At 44.0% G+C, this 25475-nt stretch overlaps 1 protein-coding gene across 13 annotated transcripts in view; it reads left to right on the top strand.

Annotated features, from left to right (window-relative positions):
- RIMBP2 (RIMS binding protein 2) overlaps positions 1–25475 on the top strand; it is a 274019-nt gene that overhangs the window by 202419 nt on the left and 46125 nt on the right. For all 13 annotated transcript variants that reach the window (XM_061602674.1, XM_061602665.1, XM_061602672.1 and 10 more), the window contains 6 exons: positions 3762–3966; positions 12679–12830; positions 16116–16192; positions 17834–17943; positions 20328–21140; positions 23444–23595. In XM_061602674.1, coding sequence (XP_061458658.1) covers positions 3762–3966; positions 12679–12830; positions 16116–16192; positions 17834–17943; positions 20328–21140; positions 23444–23595 — 1509 coding nt within the window. The remainder of the gene's footprint in view (positions 1–3761; positions 3967–12678; positions 12831–16115; positions 16193–17833; positions 17944–20327; positions 21141–23443; positions 23596–25475) is intronic.

The raw sequence follows: 25475 nt of genomic DNA, 5'->3' as shown, positions 1-25475 counted from the left end.
GCAGGTTACAACAATTTTAAAACACAACATTTAAAAGTGTATACAACGGGAGAGGAAAGGAGGTTAAAGTTAAATCAGGGGCAGTGTCAACACTGTTGGGCACCTGCCTAAGTCCACAGCCCTGCAGGGGGTCTGCGGCCAAGCACACACACACCAAACCTCCTGTCCCTGTTGCCCCTCTCCTTCTTTGCTGTCACTGAGTTTATCTGCCCTTTCCAAGCATCCAGGCAAGGATAAGAGCCAGGCGTCGGTGCAGGCTCCTGCACTTGTGTCCACTCCCTCTGGGTGGTTGCGTAGATTGGACTCAGGGGTAAGTGAAATGGGCTGCAGTGACTGTGAGGAGGAGGAGAGGAGGCCCAACACAAGGGAGCCGGGTTCAACTTTTGCTGTGGGGTTCTTGGGTTCTACTCAGAGATCTACCCAACAGCTTTGCTTTTCTGAGTTTGGGAGAGAGAGAAAAACAGACTAGAATTTTAGGCACAATCAAAGCCTCTCTGCTTCAAGTTCACGTTGCTTCCCATTCCAGCCAGAAGCATTGAGCAAAGTAATTTAGTCACCTTTTGTTTGTTTGTATTTAAAAAGAGCTACTAAACATTTTCTGGAATGTGGACTCTTGAATATAGGTTCACAGTATTGTGTTGACGTAGTGTAGTAGTTAACAGGGCAAGTGGTCATCATCATCATCATCATCATCATCATCATCATCATCATCATCATCATCATCATCATCATCATCATCATCATCATTATTATTATTATTATTATTATTATTATTATTATTATTATTATTATTATTATTAAAGTTTATTTCTATGCTGCCTTTTGGCCAGAAGAATAAGAATTGCCTTGTAGGATCAGACCAAAAGGCCCATCTAGTCCAGCCCTCCAGCATTCAGACATTCTAGCATATGTGGAGACATAATAATTTCCTTCTTGTTTGACCTCAACACCTGACAATTCAGAGCTAACCTCTTCCTGAGCATAGTGGCTCCATTCTAGCAGTGTAATCCTAACCATGTCTACTCAGAAGTAAATCCTGTTGACGTCAGTGGGGCTTACTCCCAGGTAAGTGGCATTAGAATTGCAGATTTGGTACCATGGTTAATAAACACAACCCCCCCTAATCTATATGAAGTTGTGAGAATACATTCCAATAAGAACTGATTTTACAGTAAAATAAATACTTAGGTGCGTCGCCACATACCTGGACTACAGCTTAAAAGCTCATCCATCTCTTTCCATGTGCCACAGCATGGTGAGCAGCAGTCTAGGTGCTTAATGACGAGATCAGATTGCCTCTTTGCTGTGGATCTGGCTTCCAGTAAGTGGCCTTGCCAGTAGGACTGTAGTTTAACAGCAGTAGAGCATAATCTAGCTGCATATTCCTTGCCATAATGAAATCCCAGCTTCAGTATCTGGCAACTACAGTTTGTAGGGCTGGAAAAGGCTTCCTCTGGCCCCTTGAGGAAAGAGAGTGCTTGGCCAAATGGACCCTTGTCCTCATTCCTTCCAAAGGCAGTACCTTACATCCAATGGAGTGTGTGTGCTAAAACAAAACACCCCAACATTCTGCACCAATGCAGAACTAGAATTACGCAAAAAGAAAATATGGGTTCTACAACCCATCAACATTCATTTATTTATGTATTTGGGTGCAATCCTATACACACCATTTACACCATACTTATTTCTTTCTGTCCAGGAGTACAGTCTTGGCTGTTCTCAGGCATGCATTCATGTGGACAAATGTAATTATGTAAACCTGGTGGAAGGTTTGCTAACATTTACCTGGGAGCACATGGAGATGCAATTTATATTTCTTTAGAGTTGTCTCCAGTGCCAGTCCTACTCTGAGTAAATCCCCTGAAATGAATGGACCTAAGTTATGTCTATTAATTTCAGTGGACCCACTGTAAGTATGATTAACATTGGATACAACACTTAGTTACATATTTAAAAGCATTTATAGCCCATCTTTTTAGGGTATAGTATACACAAAGTAGTTTAGACAATGATATGAGAAACAAATATATTTTAGAAGAGGGGCAGGGATGCTGTGGCCCTCCAGATGTTACTGGATTACAAGACCCATCATCCCTGACCATCAGTCATGTGTCTGGGGCTGATGGGACTTGGAGTTCAATGACATCTGGAGATCCACACATTTCTCTACTTTAGAAGACTCAAATCATATGGACACACTATTTTAAGAGAGCTCATAGTGTCAAGAACCAACACACACGAGTTAAAGAAAGGCAGCCTGGAACAGGTAAGCTTTTAAGATCTGTTTGAATGCCTACAGTTTAGGGGCCATGCATAGTTCAGCTGGAAGAGAGCTCCATAACTGTGGGGCCATCTCTGAAAAGGTCACGTCTCTTGTGCCTGTCAACTTAGTGCCTGTGCAGGTGATCTTAACATGCAGGTGAAGATGATTCTTTCATTAACTTGGCCCCAAACTGTTTAGAGCAGCCTTTCCCAACCTTTGGGTCCCCAGATGTTACTGGACTATAATATCCATCATCCCTGACTATTGGCCATGCTGACTGGGGCTGATGGGAGTTGTAGTCCAACAACATCTGGGGACCCAAAGGTTGGGAAAGGCTAGTTTAGAGGTTTGAAGGTTAACTTCCATCACTTTGAATATTAAGTGATGCTTCCACACAGAGATTATATGCAACTGCAGTGCAATCTGTATGATAGCGGCAACCCCTTTGAGCCATATGTGATCCCATACATGTAGGGATGGGTGAGTCTGTCAATTATGGTTTCTCATTTTTCCAATTTTAACTTCAGTTCTTCATATTTCCACATCAGTTTGCAATTTTGTTAAAGTCCTCATGAAAATGCATTAGCATTTTAGTGCAAATTTCTCCTAATGCACACATTGTATGGAATTTCCCTAACGTACACATTTTTGCTAAGGATTTTTTCCTAATATAGGGAATTTTGCTTGTTATTTTCACTGATATGTACTTTTTGATGCATATTTTACCTCAGTAAATGCATTTTTGTACACATTACTTGGTTGGAAAACTGACAAATTTAGAAGGATGGCTATGTTTTGGTTCCCACATTGTTTTGGAAAGTGATAATAATAATAATAATAATAATAATAATAATAATACTTTATTGCCTGCTCTTCTCCCAAAGGTCCCAGGGTAAGTCACAACAGTTTAAAATACATCATTAAAAACAATCTAAAATCACATCACAAAAAATTAGGGGGGGTTCTAAAAATATACATCTCAGATGTCAAAGGCCAGAGTAAAGAGAGGCATCTTCAACATTCACTGGAAATTGTGCAGTGAAGTTGCCAGATGTACCTCTGTGGGATGGGATTTCCACAACGTAGGGGCTGCCACAGACAAATTAGGTTCTCTTTTAAATGTGAACGGAATTGAATTTCTCCTCCATCCTTATGCACATCATAAGAACTGATATAATTGGCACCTAAATGCAATTCTGGCTGGAATCCAAGCCCACGTGCTTCCTACAGATGACTGCATGGTGTCTGCTGAGCTTTTAAACTGAGCCTTAGGTAGAGATAATCAAGTTTACATAGGGATTCCATTTCTTCATGTGAAGGTGTGCCTGGGAATGCCTGTGAGAACAGAAAAAGGGGGGGCACTCCAGAGCCTTGATATCCTGATGCCCATGTGCATATAATCACACTCAGCCCACCGACCCCCAGAAAAAAATGTTGTCCAAATGATGTGATTCCACTTCGCTGTTCTCAGTTTTGGTGTTCTCAATTTGCCCAGGCCAAGGTTCGCGAGCTAGAGGAGAAATGTCGGACGCAAGGCGAGCAGTTTAACCTCCTCTCCAAGGAACTGGAAAGGTTTCGTCAGCAAGCTGGGAAGATTGATCTCTTGACTAGTAATTCCTTGGCATCCACAGATATCCCCAGCTCCCCTAGCAAATCCCTATCCCGGTTAATGAACGGAATTGCCACTTCCTTAGGCAAAGGTAAGAGCAAGTGCTTTGATTCAAAACAGTCCATGGAACGTTTGGAAAGATTTGTTCATTTCTAGAAAGCTCCAGAAGCTAAATTCAACCATTCTGAGGGATGGGAAGATCTACTAATTTCAGTTCTCTCAGGTTCTCGTTTTTCCAATCTGAAATTCAGTTCTCTACATTTCTGTAGCCATTTGCGTTTTTTTAAAAAATCCTCATGAAAATTCTCCAGCGTTTTAGTATGAATATCTCCTACTAAACACATGCGGTTGTGTTGTATGCAGTTTTGACTAATGTCTAAATTTTTGCAATCAGTTTCTAATATCATGCATTTTTCACTGAGATATTCATTTTTATGCACATTTCCCCCTAATATATGCATTTTTGTAAACATTGTCTGGTTGGAGAACTGCATCACAAAATTCAGATGACTGAGAATTTTGAAGGAAGGCTGTGTTTTAGAAAATGCAAATTTGATAAATTCTGCTTTAAATGCGAATGGAATCAAATTTGTCCCCCCATCCCTAATCATAATGAGTGAGTCACATATAACAACAATCCATTGTTTGGCATTAAATCTATATTCCCCAACTTTATTCTCTGTACCTTATTGCATTTCATTCCCCTCTGGCCTCACTTTTTATAGTCCCCTTCCCCCCCAAAAAAGTGTGTGTGTAGGTAGGTAGGTAGGTACATACATACATACATAAAGATACAGTGGAGACTGGTGGCTCTGATGTCAGTGGAGCAATGAATCCACTCCGGGCTTTAGTCCAAACTTTCAAGGAGCTGTCCAAAGTGCTCAACCTATTTTGGGAATAAGTTTCAGCACCTCGGATAGCTCCTTGAAATTTGGACTAAGATCTGGAGGGAATCACTGCCTCACTGACCAGATTAGAGCCACCAGTCTCCACTGAATTGATGTATCTCAGGATAACATTTCCTGCATCTGATACAGCAGACTATAGTCCATAAAAGTGTGTGCCATAATAAATTTGTTAGTCTATAAGGTGCTGTAAAGCTCTCTATTGTTTTTGGTGTCTCAATAAGAAAGACTTAGCAAGATCTCCTGTAAACTTTCTAGGAGTTTTACATCTTTCGTTATTGAGAGAGAGAGAGAGAGAGAGAGAGAGAGAGAGAGAGAAAGAGAGAGAGACCCCGCCTTGTAAATCCGAGGTAGGGAACATCAGGCTCAGAGGCCTATCTCTGTCTGGCCCTTGGGACTTCCCCCAGACCACACACCACACTGTCCCTGCCTTGGACCCTCTGATAATGCTCCTTGATTGATTGTCTGGAGGAAGGAGAGGAGGGGTGAGGGAGAGTATATATAAACTAGCTCACTGTACAAAGGTAGAGATGTACATTCATTGCTCTGTCAAGTTTTGCATCTGTACCCACCCTCCACTGGCATGTGGCCCTTGGAAGTTTGCCCAGAAGTGAATACGGCCCTTGAGCTGAAAAGGGTTCCCCAACTCTGTTGTTAAACTTGCAGATGTCTGTTCCCTTTGCCTTTTTAAGACTCCAGAGGAAATAATAATCTCGGAATTCAAGAATATTGTTGAAGGATCAATGTTCTCTGTTCCCACTTCTAATTTCAGACTATGTTTCTCTTGCCTTGTTGGAGTATTGCTTCAGTTGTATGTTTCCCAAACCAACACATGTGAATATTTTGGGTTGGTCTTTCAGGGGTGGTGGTCCTTTGACTAGGTCTTTTCTCTTTTGCCAGTAACAGCTACTGCTAACTGAGACTGATCTCCTTAGCTTGCTTTTAATACATCAGTAATTTTCAAAGGTCACAGATGCGTCACTGGCTGGAGGTCACCCGAGGACACTCGGAATTACTCCAGCATGTTGATCTGTGCTCATAACTCTGTCTACCACAGGCTTTTGCCCACTGATGAGGCTTGTGCTGGCAAGTTGGGGCTATTCAGATGTTGATTTAGGATGTCAGATGTGTGTTTATTGAACATATGCTTGCCAGTTCACCTATAAAGCATGTGGGGAGGGGCTATTCTTCTCCTTAAAGAGCCCCCCCCCCCTTAGCTGGCAGATTGCTGATATTGTTCCTGGGTGAGCATGCATCTGGTTTGACCCTTGTATGCAGTTATGGGCAGAGCTTGGAGAGTTCATTTATTAAGGAACTAGGGTCCTGCCTGCACTATACATGTAAAGCAATGCCATACCACTTACATACCCTTATAGATTTGCAGTTCACTGTGTTCCCTGGGAAGAGGAATTGACTGTTAAACTACTCTGGGAATTGTAGCTCTGTGAGGGGAATAAGGGTCTCCTAACAACTCCCAGCACCCCTTAACAGACTACAGTTTCCAGGATTCTTTGGGGGAATCCATTCCTGTTTAAAGTGGTATAAGAGTGCTTTAAATATATAGTGCAGATGGGGCCTAGTTCTAGTTTAAGTTCAATATGCCCAAAAAGGAACTTTCCAGTTCACAATCATCCCTTTGCAAAATGAATATTCAGTTCACAGTTCTGTTCAAGTTCATGCCAATGGTCCTCAGCAACAAAACAAAACAAATCAGCATTCAGAAAGTTAAACACTGCTGCATGTTACAAGCGTGAAATACACTTTAAAAGACTAAGAAAACATAAAAAAACACACATAGTGGAATGTGAATTGTTTTATTTATTTGTCCCACCAATTATGACCTTTAAACGTAAAGGCCCAAAGAATCTAAAGTCTATGCAGTCTTGGATGTGAGTAACACAGGGTCTCTTATAACTTCTATAGACCTATCAATTGAATGAATGCATTTAGCTGGATGCTGCTCCAATTTCACTGTATTTTATCATTTTATCTTTTGACTGCTCTATTGTTGGGTTGTAGGTAGATCACACACGTTAGACAACGTGCGGTTTTAACTCCAGTAAAAGGTCCCATTAGCTCTAGTAGGTGTTGGGTCACTTGCAGTATACATAGATCTGGGGGATTCACACATACACTTGTTTTTACAAGGTGTTTAAGCAGTTGCAAGATTCCTGCATTGAGCAGGGGCTGGACTAGATGACTTCCACGGTACCTTGCAACCAAGATCCCCAGCATCCTTTTCCCATTAATTACTCAGAGCTGGCTCTGCCATTAGGCAGAATGAAGTATCTGCCTCCGTAGTAGATATTGGGGGGTGGGCAGTGGCAGTGCAGTGTTGGCAGGGATATGAGAAAGCAGTGGTTTTTGTTCCGACCTCTCTTCATCCCAGTCAGTGCTGTTTCCATTCTGCTGAATTTCAGTTTCTGCCAAATACTGCGTTTTTCATCTCACTATCTGCTATTTAATGTAATTTACATAAGTTACAAATTTAACATAATTAATGATGTAATTATTTCCACACCATTCCTTTCAGTGCAAAGGAAGCAGAGTTTAAATGAGGGGGGAAACAATAATCAATTGTGTATTGTTTGTGGGCTTGAAAACAACAACAGTGAATACTGATTAGTATTTGCTGGATTGATTTCCATTCCGAATATGGGACAAATGAGTGAACATCAGCAATTTCCACTTTTGTTTCCAATTTTATTGGAATTCTCCCTAGGTGCTGAAGCAATATTTTCAAGAGTTCAACATTCAAAAGGATGAATTATGGAATGCTGCCACATTAAGAATGCTTCAGCACTTGTAAGGATACAGGAAATGTAAAAGAAAAACACATTGTCAGATTGAATTAGACTATACAACTAAAATCCACTTTGATAAAGATAAGTCTTCCAGCCACAGCCAATTGGAAATCTGTTCTGCAGAAAAAGATAACAATCTTCCTGGCATAGCCAGTCAGTAAGATTTGCTGTTCATCAGATATGGAGGACAGTTTAATGTGCTCTCCTGGGCATCCAGAATAGTCCATAATTGATCAATCAATAATAGTATGAATTATCTTGTGCAAATGCTCTTTAAGTGCTGGCAGCTAATTTGTGCCCGGAGACCTTTAAATTAAGAAGACTGCCACACTGCAGCGCTTTGTGTTGGTGAATACTTTTGCTCTTACCTGAGTGTTATTTAGGAGGAGGTATGCCTCTGAATACTGGTTGCTGGGAATGGCAGGTGGGGGGTGCTGTTGCACTCAGGTCTTGCTGCTGAGCTCTTCAAAGGGATGTGGCTGGCCTCCGTAAGAACAGGATGTTGGACTAGTCAGGCCATTGGCCTGATCCAGCAGGACTCTTATTATGCTCTTAGGACCATTCTACGCATCGCATGGCTATAGCTATGGCATAATATTAAAAGCTGAGTTTGCCATTGGGCACCCTCTCTGCCCAGGCCACACCCCTCACCAGCCCTACTTCATACCTCATTTGAGTCATTTTTGCCTGGCTGGCCCTTGAACTCTGATAATGCCTCTCGCTTCCCTGGATGAAGGATTGAGATGGGTGAGTGACCATGTGCATGTACAAAGATTGAAGTGGCATCTGCTGCTTTGCCTACTTTTGTCTCTGGCCCTGCCCACCACTGCCATGTGGCCCTTGGAAGGTTGCCAAGAAGAGAATGTGGCCCTTGGGAACTCCAGCCCTGGTTGAGATAAACTTACTTAGGGAGATACCAAGCATAGCTCTGTGAATACTGAGGACTTCGATGATTTCATTCAGGAAGGGATCATGCTTACAGTTGAGGGTGCTCTGGAATAAGTCAAGCTGATTGTGGAAGATGAGTCATATGTTCATCCTTTGGAAGCCAGCTGCATATGCACTTCAAGATGCTGCCTGGGGTTTAGAATAGAATCTGAGGGTCTTGGGCTGATCAGCAAATCTTCCATACAGGCCAAATCAGAGATGTGCTTAAGTACCTTTAGGCTGTAGACTTGCAAGCCTGCCCACCCCTCTTTTACAATGGCAGTATGTCTTGGGGCTACAGATGTCCTTTTTATTGCACTTTCATTATCATTTGTCCTCAAGATGCTGTTGGGGTGATGGAACTTAGGAGTCCCATCACCTGAAGACCCCTTGATACCAGTGCTTCTCTGAAAAGGTTGTATTACCATGTTCTGCCTCCAAGGTCTCCAGCTTGGCAGCCTTAGCAGAACCACAATCTGGGCCCCTTTAAGGGTAGAAGCTCCACCCATCAGTCCGAGGTAAGGCTCAGGGCCCCTCCAGACATCCTATTGCACATTCCTGATAATTTGCGCTCATGATGATGTGATCAGAGAAGTCACACATAACCCTGCTTTCAATACTGTTTGCACCTGCAAATAGCTTTGGGGCAGTCATGCTGTTTCATTTTGAATCGGCATATATCCCATAGCTTCTTGCTGAAATCCCATAACTTTCTATACCCCAACTTTTCTGGTTTATTTTTGTCTTGCTTTTGTTGCACTAGAGCCCCTCCTGACAGCAATAATGTGGTACCATTGGAGAAGCATTACAGAGCAAACTATAGGAGATTAAATGCACCACCAATGCCCTGTTATTGGGTCAAGAACATGTTGCAGAATACATGTGCAATAAAAGACCAGTGTTGAGGGGCTCTTATTTCACTTAATTCAAAATGTGGCAAGCCAGCCCTGCAATACCTGGGGTGTCCTACTCACTATATGGAATGAGACTCTGGAATTCTGCCTTAAAGTCCTGCCTTGGTAGCCTCTACTGGTCCTAATAGATATAAGCTTATATTGGGAAGGGGACCACCAACATTTGTATACAAGCAGGAGGGGAAAATGCACTTCTCTATCTTTCCAAAGTGTTTGGTACTATAATGTTGTTTGACTTAGTGGCCCTTCTGCAGGGGAGACGGGTGGCTGCAGTGTCAGTGGGGTAGTGAATCTGCTCATTGTTTTAGTCCTAACTTTCAAGGAGCTGTCCAAGGTGCTGAACCTATTGGGGGAATGGAGTTCAGCACCTTGGACAGCATCTTGAAAGTTCCAACTAAAAAATGAAACAGATTGACATTGGAGCCACTCGTCTCCACTGCCCTTCAGCTTGCCCCTGTGGCCTACACTATTAGGCCCTTGATGTTGTGTTGAGATCAATACATTCTGCAGAGATGCGTCTGCGAAATGCCTATTTTGGAAAAGTAGGATGGAGGGAGAGAGGGTTGAGCTGTACTCTGTTTTCCTCCACTCTGTATTGTTGTTCCTTGGGAGCTGCAAATACGGAAGCAGAAAATAGCAAATGGAGCCTAATTATATTGGCGGCGGCAGCAGCTGTAGCAAAGCCACAGCATCAAGTTTAGGACAGTGCTGACATCCTCAAACATCCTCTCCAAGCCTGTCTGCATTCCTCCCTTTTCCTTTTAATGAAAATAGTCTACAGTCTACTTTTCAGAGTCTGGATCTGTGTATATGGTTTAGGGTAAAAAAATAAATAAATCTGGCCCGTCCATGTCCCTGACTTGAAATGGGCTCACAAAAGCAGCTTTCTATACCATGCTGTTGTACATGTGCACACATGCCTATGCTCTTTTCTGCCCTCTGGTGTACTTTCAGGAGCCTTCTTGCATCTGGCAGAGAGTTTTAATCCACTTTAATTGCACAAGCCTAAATCTCTGGTATGCAATTGAATCCATCCTGCAAATACTTAAAGTCTGGAGATGAACTTAGGTCCATAACTGGAATGAGTGGGGAGGCCCATTATGGTTATTGTTTTCATGCGGTAAGCAATTTATATGCAGTGGTTCACTACCTAATTCAGGCAATTGTATATCCACACCAGCACAGAGCTTTTCCTACCATGGAATATGTGAAATGACATAAACATGCGTGAGTTAAAATTAAACAGATACACCAGCCCTTAGCAATTTACTTTTTCCTCGCTCACCGCACCTGATAGCCACTCACATTTCCTTCTCACCCCCTGAAGTTGTGCCTTAGGAGCCATCAGCCTCTGTGCAATGGTAAGCAAGGACGGCAGATGGTCCTGCAGGGAACCCTGCAGTTTGCACTCTTTAGCCCTGTGGGGTGCCCTGCATCTCATCTGCAGGAGAACAGTTTCTCAGAGTAGCTGCAAAATGAAACGATGGCTGTGTTTCAGAAATGCTCATGTCTATATCATCACGGTTCAGATGCCGAGAATAGGCTGAAGCTCTGTCATAGCAGGAGAGTAATGAGGCCCATGCCAAATGTTGTCAGGCATAGTGGAGACTGGTGCCTCCAGTGTCAGTGGGGCAGTGACTCCACTCTGGGATTTTAGTCCAAACTTTAAAGGACCTCTCCAAGGTGCTGTTGCACCTTGGGCAGCTCCTTGAAAGTTCACACTAAGTCCCGGAGCCAATTCACTGCCTCACTGACATTGGGGGACAAACACTTGGCATAAAAGAAGTGTTTTTTGGAAATGCTCTAAAAAATAATAATTGCCCCCCAAAATTATTCTAATTGTGTTTGTGGCTGTCTCTGTTACCCCTTCAGTGCCATTTCCTCTCTTCTTCCTCTTCCACATGTTCCCAGCCGATCAGGGAACACACTGTGAACATCCTAACATCAGGCAGTCCAGGAGTAGGCAACACAGTGCCCTCCCACGAGACTCAGTCAGCATGGCCATTTGTCAGGGGTGTTGGGAGTTGTGATCCAACAACAGCTGATGGGCATCACATTGGCTACCCCTGATGTTGCAATCAGATTTCACTATGTGACTATGAAGGCAGCCACTCATTCTGAATGTAGGGGATGCTAGAGGGAATGCATAGGTCTCTTTGCCAAAGCAACTGGGCTCCTTTGTTTTGCCATGCTGTTCTATGTTGGATTCATTGCCGAAGTACAGTAACGGAGGCACCTGGATGCCTTTGCAATGGGCCTCCTCCCACATCCTTCTAATCAGCTCTTCTCCTGCTCAGAACTCAGAAGCTCTCACTGCTGGACAGCTCCCCTGCCTTGTTCAGAAGGCCAGAATGGAACACTGGAGCCTAAGAATCCCCTTTTGGGATGTTTGTTTAGCTCCACATAATTGGCAACTGGTGTATGGAATTTGGGGGAAAACAGATGAGGTTTGAAACCTTTTTAATACAGTGCAGCCAACATTATGAGCTGATTGAGATGTATGAGGGAAGTGTTAGTCCCCTACAACATGCTCTTTTAAAAAATACTTACAATTGGTGACCTATTTGTAAGTCAGATTGAGAGGAGTTCACTCATCACTAAACTTTATATGTTCAAGCTTACCGCTCCCTCTATACATGTCTTGGGATTCTGGGTTGTCTTTAGGGGACCATCTAATATTCCTCTGGGCCCAGAAACAGCCATAGTTCAGTGGCAAAATATCTGCTTTGCATACAGAAGGTCCCATGTTCAATCTCCAGCATCTCCAGGTAGGGATGGGAATGTCCTATTGGAAACCCTGGAAAAGTGCTGCCAGTTAGTGTAGACATTACTGAGCTAGATGGCCCAGTGGTCTGACTCAGTATAAGGTAGCTTCCTATGACCCCTGTGTTCTACAGTTGCTAATATCAATTTAAAAGAATGAAAAGCATTATAAAATTTCTCAGTGTATGGACATGCATGAGAGAGAAAGTTGTCCCTTGCCACTAATTACATCATGGGTGCTGTCCAAACATTGTCTTTGATGTTCATGTAATCTCATCATAAGGCTGAGCCATAGGCAGCTGTCAGAGAAGAGCCAGGACATGGGAGGAGCAGGGAGTCATGTCCCCCATAGCTATCTAAAAACAATAGATAAGGGGGCTGGCACATGAGGTAAGAGGGCTGCCTCCCCCTTATAATTTGAGCATTTCCTCAAGATGGCCACTAAATTTGCCAGTTTTCTGTGATGTTAACCCTCCTCTTTTTCACACAGGTCATGAAAGCTCCTCTGGAGGCCACTGTGTGATCTCAGAGTTTATACGACCCCTCCAACTATCCGGTGACAGACCGGAGCAATTGTCCATCAGACCAATTTTCCTGTCCCGGTCACGATCTGGCAGCCCAAGATGCAGATTTGAATCAGACGTAAGTTGGAAACGAGCTGAGCAAGCTTGAGTTTTCCTCAACCGTGGGCAACTACTTTTAGTTAGGAAGGGCTAACAGTGTAGATAATGTAATTGTCAGATGTCAGATGTAGGACCAAACCATGGTTTACTGTAGGAACAAAACTTGAAGTCCCTTGGAAACTGCAAACATCCACCTCTCCCTGCCCCCTGCCCCCAACACTACCTTATCCTCTTATGTGTTGTGACCCCCTCCCTCCAGTCCTAGTTTGAGACAAACCAATGTTCCGTTTTGTCCAAGTCAGCAAACTATGGTTTGCACTTGCCCTGCAAACTAGGATGACAACCCAGAGTCTAAAAATGGGGTGTCATAATGCTGTTATTTAAATCTATGGTGCAACTGTATTTGGCATACTGTGTACAGTTCTGGATGCCTCACCTAAAAATAATATGCTCTGTTGTGCTCAGATCCTGCTTGCAGGCTTCCCGCAGGCGTCTAGTTGGCCACTGTGAGACCAGGATGCTAGACTGGATGGGCCATTGGCCTGACCCAGCAGGGCTCTTCTCAAGTTCTTAATGTTCCTTTGCCTGTGCATTCAAACTGTGCAGGCAAAGGAAGTGTTTCCTTTGTATGCTGGCTTGAATTCACGCAGATCTTTAAAGGAAAAATGTTTGCCTGCATTAGTTGAAATCAAACTGTGGGAGCAAAGGAAAAATGTTCTTTTGCATGGATAGGCTCCACTCTGCAAAAGAAAAAAAAGGTTCCTTTGCCTGTGCGGTTTTATTTCAAGCTGCAGGAATAATGCATGACCTGCTTACAGCTGAGATCAGCTCCACTCCAGTGCTCTGATATGGAGCTCCCTAGCGGAATGAATCCAGTGGAGTTTGCATTTGGGGCCACATTTAAAAGGTGTGAAATGCGGGCCCCATTTGCAGAGGAGCAATCAGAAGTGAGCTTTAAGGCTCCTGATGGTTCTTTTGCAGCCACAGCGTTACCTCCCCACACCGGACATCAAGTGGGGTGGGCTGGTATGGCTGGGGCAAAATGGCCTCGCAGGCCAGATTAAGACCTTTTGTTGGGCCTAATGTGGCACACGGACCAGAATTCCCCAGGCCTGTTGTACACGCTTACCTTGGAGCAAACCCTGCTGAACTGAACTTTTTTTCAGAATTGGCAGAGAAATTAATGCACTGTATGCGCACTGCAAAACTGCAGGAAAGTATGTGTATGTACTGTAGGAAGCCATTGCACTCTCTTACTCCCACCTCTCTGCGAATATGGTGCTGGTACAGAGAGCCAGGCTGAATTTTCTATTATGCTTTACTTCACTTGCTGCCTCTCCCTGCCCCAGTAGAGCCCTGTTTTTTTAAAGAAGAAAAAAACGGAATTGCTCATTGTTTAATGTTTCTGTTGGTAATTATGGGGTGTATGTGTACCCCGCGTGGAGATTTGGCTCTAGACATGTTTGGCGGCACAGTACCCAGCATCAGAAAAAGCAGAGAGCGATATTATATGCTAAAATGCACTTCAGGAGAAATGGGGCTTTCAGAAGTCAAGCCAACAAAGCGGCACTTGACATGGGCAATTTCTGAAATTGCAAGCAGGCCTCGGCCATTCCACAAAGACGCCTTCCATTTACTGTCTTGGCGACTGAAAACAAGGAGGGGGGAACATAGACTCCCAAAGCAATTATTATGGGTTTGCTTATGAGTTGTACTGCATACCAGCACAGTGGAGAGAAAGGCCGCATTCTGTTCTCCACGGGTGACCAGGGGATGTGTGGAAAGAAAGCAATGGGCAAAACATTTCTGGGCATTTGGTTTTTTTGTGTGCATGTGAGGAGCTGGATGGATTGAGAGTGGGTGGCCGGATGCAGAAAGGCCCTAGGAATGGGATAGGTAGGGCTATTTGCATAGGCTGTTTGGCTGGCTCCAGTGGCCTCACAGTTGCAGAGGAACGTCACTGTGCATTTGAGGTCACATCCAGAAAGGGAACCCATAGCTCCCATGGGGCAGAGCACCTGCTTTGCATGCAAAACCTGTGAGGTTCAGTCTGTGGTATTTCCATTTAAAAAGGTAGCAGGTGATTGGAGAGTCCTTCCTCAGCCTGAGTCTGCTGCCACTCGGAGAAAGCAATGCAGGGCAAAATGGACAAAAGTTGGACCTGGAATGGCAGGTTCCTATTGGCTTAGTTCAGTGCTGGGGCATAACAACATAAGAAGAGCCCTGCTGGATCAGACTAATGGCTCATCTGAATCTAGCATCCTGTTCTCACAGTGGCCAACCAGATGCCTATGGGAAACCTGCAAGCAGGACCTCAGCACAACAGCACATATTATTTTTGAGGAGAGGCATCCAGAACTGTACACAATACTCCAAATGTGATTGCACCATAGCTTTGTATAATGGCATTATGATGCCTCATGTTCTTTGCATTTTCTTTGTTGCACTCCCTTAGCATCGTCAGTAAAAAAAAAAGGTCTCAGATAGCAGGGCTGGGAGAGGATTGTTGTTGCAGTCTCTAAGAGCCATTACCAGAGTTGTCTAGGAATCAGTAATTGGAGGTCTGTGAGCAAAATCCAGCCCAATGAACCCTACAGGGGAAGGGCAATATGGCTTGGTGGTGGAGCATCTACTTTGCACACATAAGGTCCCTGGTTCAATCCCTGGCATCTCCATGTAGGGCCAGGAGAGACTCCCTGTCTGAAATTCTGGAGAGTCACTGCCAGTCAGAGTAGACAATACTGAGCTCAATGGGTCTGATGCAATGTAAGGCAGCTTCCTATGTTCCTATGATGCACAAGTCCTGATTACTGAAAGAAAGATTTTTGAAACTGGGATTGCCCACTATTTATACAAAGTGGAGTTCTGGAAAAAAATAGTTGCTGACAATGGTAGAAGTAGTGAACTAGATTGGCCAGTGGTCTCACTTGGTATAATGCAGGCCCTTAGACTGTAATATATCAATTTATGCCTCTGGGCACTGAATGTCTGTTTTCAGTGTCCATTCCCCACCCCATCTTAAGGGCTAGAACAGTGATTAGTTTGAATGAAGAGATTTCACACGATGCTCAATGCTACACTCAGAACCAGTTTTTAGCACTTTCATATTAGATATCTTGTTAAATTCCCGCTGCTTGGTGTTAATACACTTTCCTGAGTAAATAGGATGCTCACCAGATTCTAGCTGGAGAAAAAAAAGTATTTATAAATCTCTCAATCATTGTTGGGTACATTTGTGCTTTTTGAGATTAAAATATAACCTCCATCCTGGAACACCCATCCTATATATTATTTCTTATTGCAGATGGATAATGAACAAAATTCTAATACCTCAAAGCAGAGATATGTGGGAAAAGTCCATCTTTGCATCGCCCGATATAGGTAACGTCAACCCACCAAGAAGGCCTGTATGTGGTTTATAGCCTCTTTTAGTTCTTACGAAGCTCAAAATTTGCTCCCTGGTACAAATCACCAGGAAAATGTGAAACTTTAGACCTTTCTCAAACATATTACCTGCTCGGGTATTTGCAAGGCAAGGGAATTACCTACATGGGTAGCTGCTTTCACTCTTCCCATCCCCAAAGCTATTTCAGGTATTGGGGAGAGTGAGGGGCAGGCCGGTAGTTTTAGGGGCCCTCCACACCATACATCTAAAGCACATTTAACAACATTTACAGCACATAACTTCCCCAAAAGAATCCCGGGAACTGTAGTTTGTTAAGGGTGCTGGGAACTGTACCTTAGCTGGGATAAACTACAGTTCCCAGGATCCTTTGGGGGAGCCGTGTGCTTTAAATGTGCATTAAACGTATTTTAAATGTATTGTGTGGATGTGACTTTAGTTGCTACCCAGCCACTTCAGGGATCCTGGACAGAAAAGTAAGCAGCAGTTTCTCCTGTCACAGCTCATCCAGAGTCCTGCTGTTGAAACAAGTTACCTACATGTCTGTAGATTTCCTAAAAAAAAGTATACAGTTGTGGCACCTGTTCTTTTTGTGTTGGGGGGGAGCAAGCAGGTCACGTTCTAAGTTGTGAGGATTTTCAAAGATTGGTAGTTAGCACAGATGTTGAAAATCTACTGAGTCAACAGTAATAATGTAGGTTAGCAAGATCCAAGGAGACAGATGAGGCTGAACTTGATGAGGTGATATGAGGAGGCACTGGCAAAGGCTGAGCACGTCAAGTGGGATCAACCTCTTAGCAAGCTGAGTCCATCTGCTGCTTAGGCTGAAGAACCAGACCTAACCAAGAAACGGAGGTAATTTCTTGCCCCCTGGCCACCTTTGTGTTCAGGGGACTCGTGCATGACTGGCTGGTCTTTTTGCCTTTCCCTCCAGTGGTACCATACACTGGCATCCTGGTCTGACACTCCCAAGGTCCCAGGTTCAGGACCTGTCATGGCCTTGATTCCTAACACTGGCATATTACTTGCCACATGCTACTCTGCTCCCAGTTGCGCTTAAGAGGGCAGAGCCCTACACATAACTCTGTGCCTATGTGAAGGGATGGGTCACATGGGTCACAGAGGCTTGTCAAGTGTATGATGGAGCTTTCCCACATTGTAGCGGAGAGCTCACTGCTCATATCTGAGCTTTGGGCAGAAGCCTTCAGCTGGCTTTGCATAGCAGACGTAGAGGTTGGGTTGCAATGTGGCAGGTGCTAGGGCCCTGTAGGAATTGGGCGATACAGGGTAGCCTAAGGCAGCCAACTGTTAAAGGAACTATTCAACAGTGGCTGGAGTTGATCAGCCCAAGGCTGCAAAAGCGTCCAGGTGCTGTAAACCCAACTGGTTCACCAAGAGTCTGGGATCTTGAGGGTCCTGTAAACCCAACTGGATCACCATGGGCCTGGCTTGCTAGCTTTGCAGGGAAGAGTCAGGATATGTTTATGTCTGAACATGGGAACAAGTGGATAGGAGGGTGCAGGAAGTGTCCCCCCCTTACCCCACCCAGACCCAAGATTCTCAACTCTAATGACATACTTGAAAGATGATGAGGAAAAGTCGTGTGTGTTTCCCTGTAGTTACAACCCATTTGATGGACCAAATGAAAACCCTGAAGCAGAGCTCCCCCTCACAGCAGGAAAATACCTCTATGTGTATGGAGACATGGATGAAGATGGCTTCTATGAAGGTTTGTTGGGGATTGTTTAACTGGCTATATTTTCAGGTGCATGGGAGCTTTCTGGCTTGCGAAATGAAGGAAAAGGGCCTTATTCATTTCTTTGTCTTTTTTATTTTAACCCTCCCTTTCCTTCAAGGAACTGAAGGCAGCCAACAAATCCCCCACCCCACCATTTCATCTTCACAACAATCTTGTGAGGTAGGCTGGGGGAGAGTAAATGACCCACAGTACCCCAGTAAAGATCATTGCTAAGTCGGTCTCCCCATTCCTAGTTCAACATTCAAGTCACTATACCACTCTGGCATTTTAGCCGAGACCTTCAACTGATGTAGGATTACAAAATTTGACCTGAATATAAGAAGACCTCTGCTGTCCCAGACTAAAGATCCATGTAGTGCAGCATTCTCTAGCGGTTCATAAGAAGAGATCTGCCACATCAGGCCAATGGCCCATCTAGTCCAGCATCCTGTTCACACAGTAGCCAACCAGAAGCCTGCACTCAGGCCCTGAGCGCAGCAGCCCTCTCCCCTCCTGTGGTTTCCAGCAACTGGAGTTCAGAAGCAGAATGTCTCTGGCCATAGAGGCACAGCATGGGCCATCACAGCTAGTAGCCACTGATAGCCTTATTCTCCATGTAGTTATCTAATCCTCTTCGAAAGCCATCCACGTTGGTGGCCGTTACTAGCTCCTGTGAGAGCAAATTCCATAGCTTAACTCTGCACTACATAGGGAAGGGATCTGTTGGTTGGTGCCTCTTTGAAAGCATTTCGTTGACCTAACAGGCAGTATTGATTGGAGTTCATTCTTTGTCCACTATCCATTGCTTTTACTGGTTCAATTTTTCCCCTCCCTTGAGCAACTAATGGGATCCACATTGCAGAAATTACTTTGGCTTGATTTGGTTAACGTTTATACTTACTAGCCTAGTGTTGCCTTTCTGGCTTTTCGTCTTTTTTTGAAACATTGTTTTGTCTGTTTATAAGAGTTTTAACATGTATTTTATTGTATGCCAATGTGTGATTGCAGACTGTTTTGAAATTTGTCTTGAAAGGTAGTATATAAATGTATTAAATACATAAATAGTGAATTCCAGTTACTTTCATTGGTAATCAACTGAAGCTTTGGCTAGAGCCTGGAGAGGAAGACACAGGGCACCCTTCGCCAACTGGTGCCCTCCCATCATTCTTTATGATTGGCTGTAGTCCAAACCATCTGGAGGGCAACAGGTTGGGGAAGGCTGAGCCAAGACCACTTACCATATGGCACAATCCAAGGAGGTATCTTCATCACCATCACAAATCTGCTTAAGACACCAGTAGAGCAGATCTGGGGGGGCCTTTGGCCCTCCAGATGTTGCTGAGCTCCAACTCCCATCAACCCCAGCAAGCATAGCAATTGGCCACGGCTGATGGGAGTTGTAGTTCAGCAACATCTGTAGGCCAAAAGTTTCCTGCACCTGGAGTAGAGACTATATTGACCATTAAAAGGAGAATGTCCAACTGCAGGAAAATAATGAATTTTTGTGGCCTGAGCAATGGACTGGAGAGCAAACTATTTCAGTGGAAGACAGGATCCCTGTCTGCGTGTTCACCCCCACATGATTAAAATTTTAGGAAGGGGAGAGCAGGAAGATACCTGTTCCCCAACCCCATCATTAGCCATTGCTGTCCACACAGTGAAGTGTTAACTCTGACTGTGAGGAGGCTGCACTGCTCTGGATAAGGTTCCCCGGGAGATTTAGAATCCTGATGGTTACAATTCTAAATCATGCAGGGAGCTTCTGTGAATGCAGGAGCATCCCCACTGCAAAAGCTACCCCACCAATGCATGGAGGGCCAAGGAACCCAGGGATGGGAGTGTGATGGAGGGAGTGGGGTCAACAAGAGTGTCCCCATTCTCACCATCATGAAATTCTAATCAGGTGTGGGGGGGTTAAGACCTTATTTGGATGGGACAGTGGAGGTTGGTCTAGTAGGGCAAATGAGGCATTGCTCCACCACCCTCTGCTCTCAGCCAGCCCTCACCTGCCTGCCTTCTTACTTACAACCAGTCCAGGGGGTAGCCGTGCCTGCAAGCTTCCTCCTCTTCCTTAGTCTCAGTGTTGCCTCAGCAGGGAGGAAAATGGGAAGAAAACAAGAATTAGTTGGCTCCGCCTGTCATTGACTCTTATCGTCCCTGCTTTCCACCCCACCAGTCCCAATCAGCACCAGCCACCTCTAGATGGAGGCTTGGACGCCTTAAGAAGGCTAGACCAAGGACAGAGAGTGAGAGCGGCTGTGCTTTTCCTTGGTCCATCTTTCAGTGTGAGCACAGATGAGCAGGTGTGTCTTTTCCATGCCATGTGCTGCGCATTAGTGCAACCTGCCTCCCATCTTTTTCTCTTTCTCTACTAGGTGAACTTCTAGATGGACAGAGAGGTCTTGTCCCTTCCAACTTTGTGGACTTTGTGCAGGACAGTGAATCCCATTTGTCAAGTGGGTTGGGCAGTGAGCAGGACCAGAATTACATCAACCACACTGGTCACACTTTGGAAGGAGATGGCCTTTTGGAGATCAACCCACCCAGCCACTTAGAGTCCAGTGTTGTCAGTAATGGTGCAGGGACCTTGGATGTGAACATTGATGAAATTGGAGAAGACATTGTGCCTTATCCTAGAAAAATTACCCTTATCAAACAACTAGCCAAAAGTGTTATTGTGGGCTGGGAGCCTCCGGTCGTGCCACCTGGATGGGGAACCATTCATAGCTACAACGTCTTGGTCGACAAAGAAATACGAATGAGCGTGTCCTTGGGGAGCAGAACTAAAGCTCTCATAGAAAAACTAAACATTGCTACCTGCACGTATCGAATATCGATTCAAAGCATAACCAGTAGGGGCAATTCTGATGATCTACAGTGCACTTTGTTAGTCGGGAAGGATGTCATTGTGGCTCCTTCCCACCTTAAGGTAGACAATATCACCCAGATTTCCGCCGAGCTCACCTGGCTCCCGACCAACAGCAATTACAGTCATGTGATCTTCCTCAATGAAGAAGAGTTCGACATTGTCAAGGCTGCCAGATACAAGTACCAGTTTTTTAACCTGAAGCCCAACATGGCCTACAGGGTGAAGGTACTGGCAAAGCCTCACCAAATGCCCTGGCAGCTGCCACTGGAGCAACGAGAAAAAAAAGAAGCCTTTGTAGAATTTTCAACGTTGCCAGCAGGTTTGCCTTAATTTTTGTAGTATTAGGATATTGCTTGTTGTTATTTATTAATTTATCCAATGTTGTCAGGGTCCACATCAGTTTACAGAGTGCAAATGGACAGGTCTTTTCCTGAGGGATCTTACAATCTAAACTTCAGCACAGGCAAAACAATATAAAAAGGGGAAGAAAGTGGAGTTGGGAATTAAAGGGGAGGACTTTTTGGCTCCACATGACAGATCCTTATAATTATAACATCACATGACTGACAGGTGGGTGGCCTTGCCCACCTCTCAAAATCTGGAGGCTTTAACAGAGTTTGATCACAGCAAGGTGAACCTTATATGGAAGGGTGCTTCTATTAACAGAACTGGTTTGGGGTAAGCTGGAGGGTTTAATTCCTGAAAATGTATCCCCCTGTTTCCTAAGGATAAGCTAAGCAGGATTCCTGATGTACAGGGACCTGCTAGGGGAAAAAATGTTACACCTTCAACCACCACTCCAACTTTATTTTTTCTCCAACCTTAGGGATTTCGTTGTCTGGCAATAAAAATGTGGAAATGTTAAGGGTTGTTCTAGGATTATCAGTACAGCGAATTGATTGTTCAGATGGTGGGGGTGGAGAGGGTGGTCCTTTCCCTCTGAAATCTTTTTAGCTTGTTCAGTTTAGCCAGGATGTTGCCGAATATGTGGAAGAACTCATGAAATATACATGACCTTAATAATTGCAGAGATATTTTTAGGCTAGGCTTCCATCTAGCACACTGCTATTTATAGAGGATTGGTTTTAATTAGAGATGTAGCAATTGTGCTATCATGATAACAGGTTTTCAGGGCCTTCAAATGGGGAGATTTTTGCTCAGTTGTTTTTAGCTGCATGGACTCTAGGTTTTAGAATAGACACACACACACACACACACACAGAGAGAGAGAGAGAGAGAGAGAGAGAGAGAGAGAGAGATGCAGGGAATGGAATGAAAGCAAAAGACATAGCAATCTAACTGAAGCTAGGATATAAGAGCCCTGCTGAATCAGACCTGTTCTCACAGAAGCCAGATGCCTCTGGGAATCCTACAAGCTGGACATGAGCACATCAGCACTATCCCCATTCATGATCTTCAGCAACTGATATTTAGGTTTATATTGCCTCTGATCCTGCAGGTCAGCATGTAATCACCATGACTAAATGCCATGGACAGTTTTATTCTCCATGAATTTCTCTAATACTCTTTTGAAACCAGCCAAGTTGGTGGCCATCTCTGTGACTTGGGTCACCATGGTGCCCTCCAGATGTTGTTGGACTACAACTCCCATAATTCCCAACCATTGGCCATGTTGGCTGGGTCTGATGAAGGTTAAAGTCCAGTAACATCTGGAGGGCATCACGGTGACTATTCCTGGGATAGGGAATTCCATCATTTGAACTATGTGCTGTTTGAAAAAGTCCTTCCTTTTGTCTATCCTGAATCTCCTACCATTCATCTCAATTGAGTGACCTCACGTTCTAGTATCATGAGAGAGGGATAAAAACTTTTTGCTGTCCACTTTCTCCACATCATGCATAATTCTATACACTTGTGTCATGTCCTCCCCTGCCCCCACTCAGATCTTGTGGGAGCGAGTTCCATAGTTTAACTATGTGCTGTGTGAAGAAGGACTTTGTTTTGTCTGTCCTGAATCCTCCATCATTCAGCTTCATTGGATGTCCACAAGTTCTAGTGTTATAAGAGAGGGAGAAAAAACTTTTCTTTATCCACTTTCTCTGTGCCATGCATAATTTTATACACTTCTATCATGAAATTAATTAATCTAATTTGCATACTTAACATTTAAATCATGTCTATACTCCTTTTTTAACCTGATGTCCTGTAGTAAAAACCATGTAAAAATGAAAGCTGGCAATTAAATTACAGGGATGAATTACAGAAAATAGCTTTTTTCAAAGCATTGTTTTGTTGTTACTGTTATTATTACTGTTATTATTATTATTTATGTTCTTCATATTTTCAGGACTGCTGAGGACAGTGGATATAGCATATCCTTCTGATTTGTGTATAAAATACAGACTTGCCAACCATACTATATAAAAACATTTGGTCTACCAATGCCTCTCATTAATCTTGTGTCCTTTTCGTTGAGCCGTTGCAGCTTCCCAGACATTCCTATACCACAATGCTATGTTTAGTCCTTTTAGGGATTTCCATTTTTTTTAAATTATTTTTTGTGCATAACAATAACTTGTTAATAAAGTGGTTCTCAATGTAGTGCATAAAGAAGGAACTGACAGGTGGCAACTGAAGGGTGGTTGTTGTTTTTAATTCTAGGTCCTCCAGCTCCTCCACAAGACATTAGAATTCAGGCTGGACCAGCACCAGGGACTATACTGGTTTCTTGGAAGCCACCCATTCTCACGGCAGCAGGGACCTCCAATGGAGCCAATGTGACTGGCTATGGTGTTTATGCAAAAGGTCAACGGGTAGGTGGGATTTTTCTACTTAGTTGATGGTGACTGATAGGTTTTGATTTGTGGTTGGTGAACCTGTGTCATTCCATGTAGTGATCGACTAACCTGACCTCAGGACCTGCTGGTGCTAAGTCCCCACCAGTTGCTTCAGAAGGTTTTCTTGAGTTCTAAAAACCTCTGAGGGTAGCCTTGTTCACCACTGAAGGGACTAGTGATATACAGTCCACAGAAACAGGGGCTAACACTTTTTCTGCACTGTACCACTTCACCCTGGGGGCAAGGGGCACTACATATGTGAATGCTTTTCCATTAAAAACACACACAACAACTCCTCACCTTGCACTTATAGAATTAACATGTTAGGCAGAAGGTTCGACTTAGCCTTCTCCCTAACATGGGGGGGTATATGTGTATGTGTGTTTTATGTACAGGGAGGTTTTTTTCATGGTTGAGAGTTCAAGCATGCAACTACAAGTTGGAAAAGTTATAGCCAGTTGGCAGAGTTGGTTCCAGGAGTCGGCATTGTTGGGCATCTGCCAAGGCCCACGCCCCAGTAGGGGCCCCACTGTTGAGTCACCAGAGTCTCCTGGCTCTACAGCTCTTCTCCCTGCCCCCTGGCTGTTGCTGCCTCTGTACCTGCCCCCTCCAAGCAAGCAAACAGCGAAAAGAGCAAGAGGAAACAACAGCCTCCACATGTCTTGTCCTCTGTCTCTCTAATGTGGGTTGGCAAGTGAATGGGTAGCAGAAAGCAGAGAATAAGACAAAGGGGGCCACTTTTCTTTACTTACTAATTTAGTTACTTACCACATTTATGTCCCACCTTTACCCCTAGAAGCTCAAGGCAGCATACATGGTTCTCCCTCCTTCCCCCCACCCTATTTTATGTTCAGAACAACCCTGTGAGGTAGGTTAGGCTAAGAGATAATCGCCTGGCCTCACTAACCTTGACTTAGCAAAACTATGCAAATATGCAGCCTCCCTATGATGATTTTGTGACCTCTTTGCTCCTCCCGAGTCCTTTTTGCTGTGGTGCCACACTGAGCTAAGCCAAGGTTGTCTGAAGCAGGACTCATGGTGAAGCTCTCTCCATGCTAATCATGAGCTTGAAAAAAGTCTGGCATCATCTAAAAACAAAGAAAGTGTTTTTTTTCTTATTTCAGAATTATGGTTTATATACATATAAAAAGTACATCTGTTAACCAATTGGCAAATGTATATGAACTTCAGATTACTTTAACCAGCTACTTGCCAATTAAATCATATATAACAAAGGGAAGATAAATCAGAATAGGTCTCGTGATGGTTTGCAGGAGATTAGCTTGGGTTTCCAACTCCCAATTGTTTAACAGCAAGAAGGAGGAGTTTTTCTCTACCTCTCTAAATCAGGCAGCTGAAACAAAGGAAACTGGGTGGGAAAACCAGGAGTGGATTTTTTGTGTGAAAGAATTGAACTCAATTATTTTGTGCTAAAAACAAACGCCTAGGTTGAGCTTGTGCTAATAATTCAAAGTGTATGTCTGTCTGTCATCGTCCCTACCATCACCACCTCTTTGAACTACTATTTTGTACTTTGCTCCTGATGATGGACCTCAAAGGCCTAGTAAAAAAACAAAATAGATCCTACAAGCGAGAAGTCCACCCACCTTTGTTTATATAGGGCAGATATGGGGAACCTTTGGCCCTGCTGATGTTGCTGAATTGCATCCTCCCTGGCCATTGACCATGCTGGCCGGGGCTGATTGGAGTTCTCGTCCAGCAACACCTGGAGGGCCAAAGGTTTCCACCTCTGATATAGGGCTCCTGTTATGTCCTCTATCAACTGGAGTGTGCTGCTCATGTTCTGTGTTAGTTTGGGGATGCTTCCTTTCTCTCTGCTGAATTGTTGAGTTCCC

This window comes from Rhineura floridana, chromosome 19, assembly GCF_030035675.1.
Source record: "Rhineura floridana isolate rRhiFlo1 chromosome 19, rRhiFlo1.hap2, whole genome shotgun sequence".
Classification (NCBI taxonomy): Eukaryota; Metazoa; Chordata; class Lepidosauria; order Squamata; family Rhineuridae; genus Rhineura; species Rhineura floridana.
The sequence above is the reverse complement of the archived record's forward strand: the minus strand, read 5'-3'. Positions and strand labels throughout refer to the sequence as shown.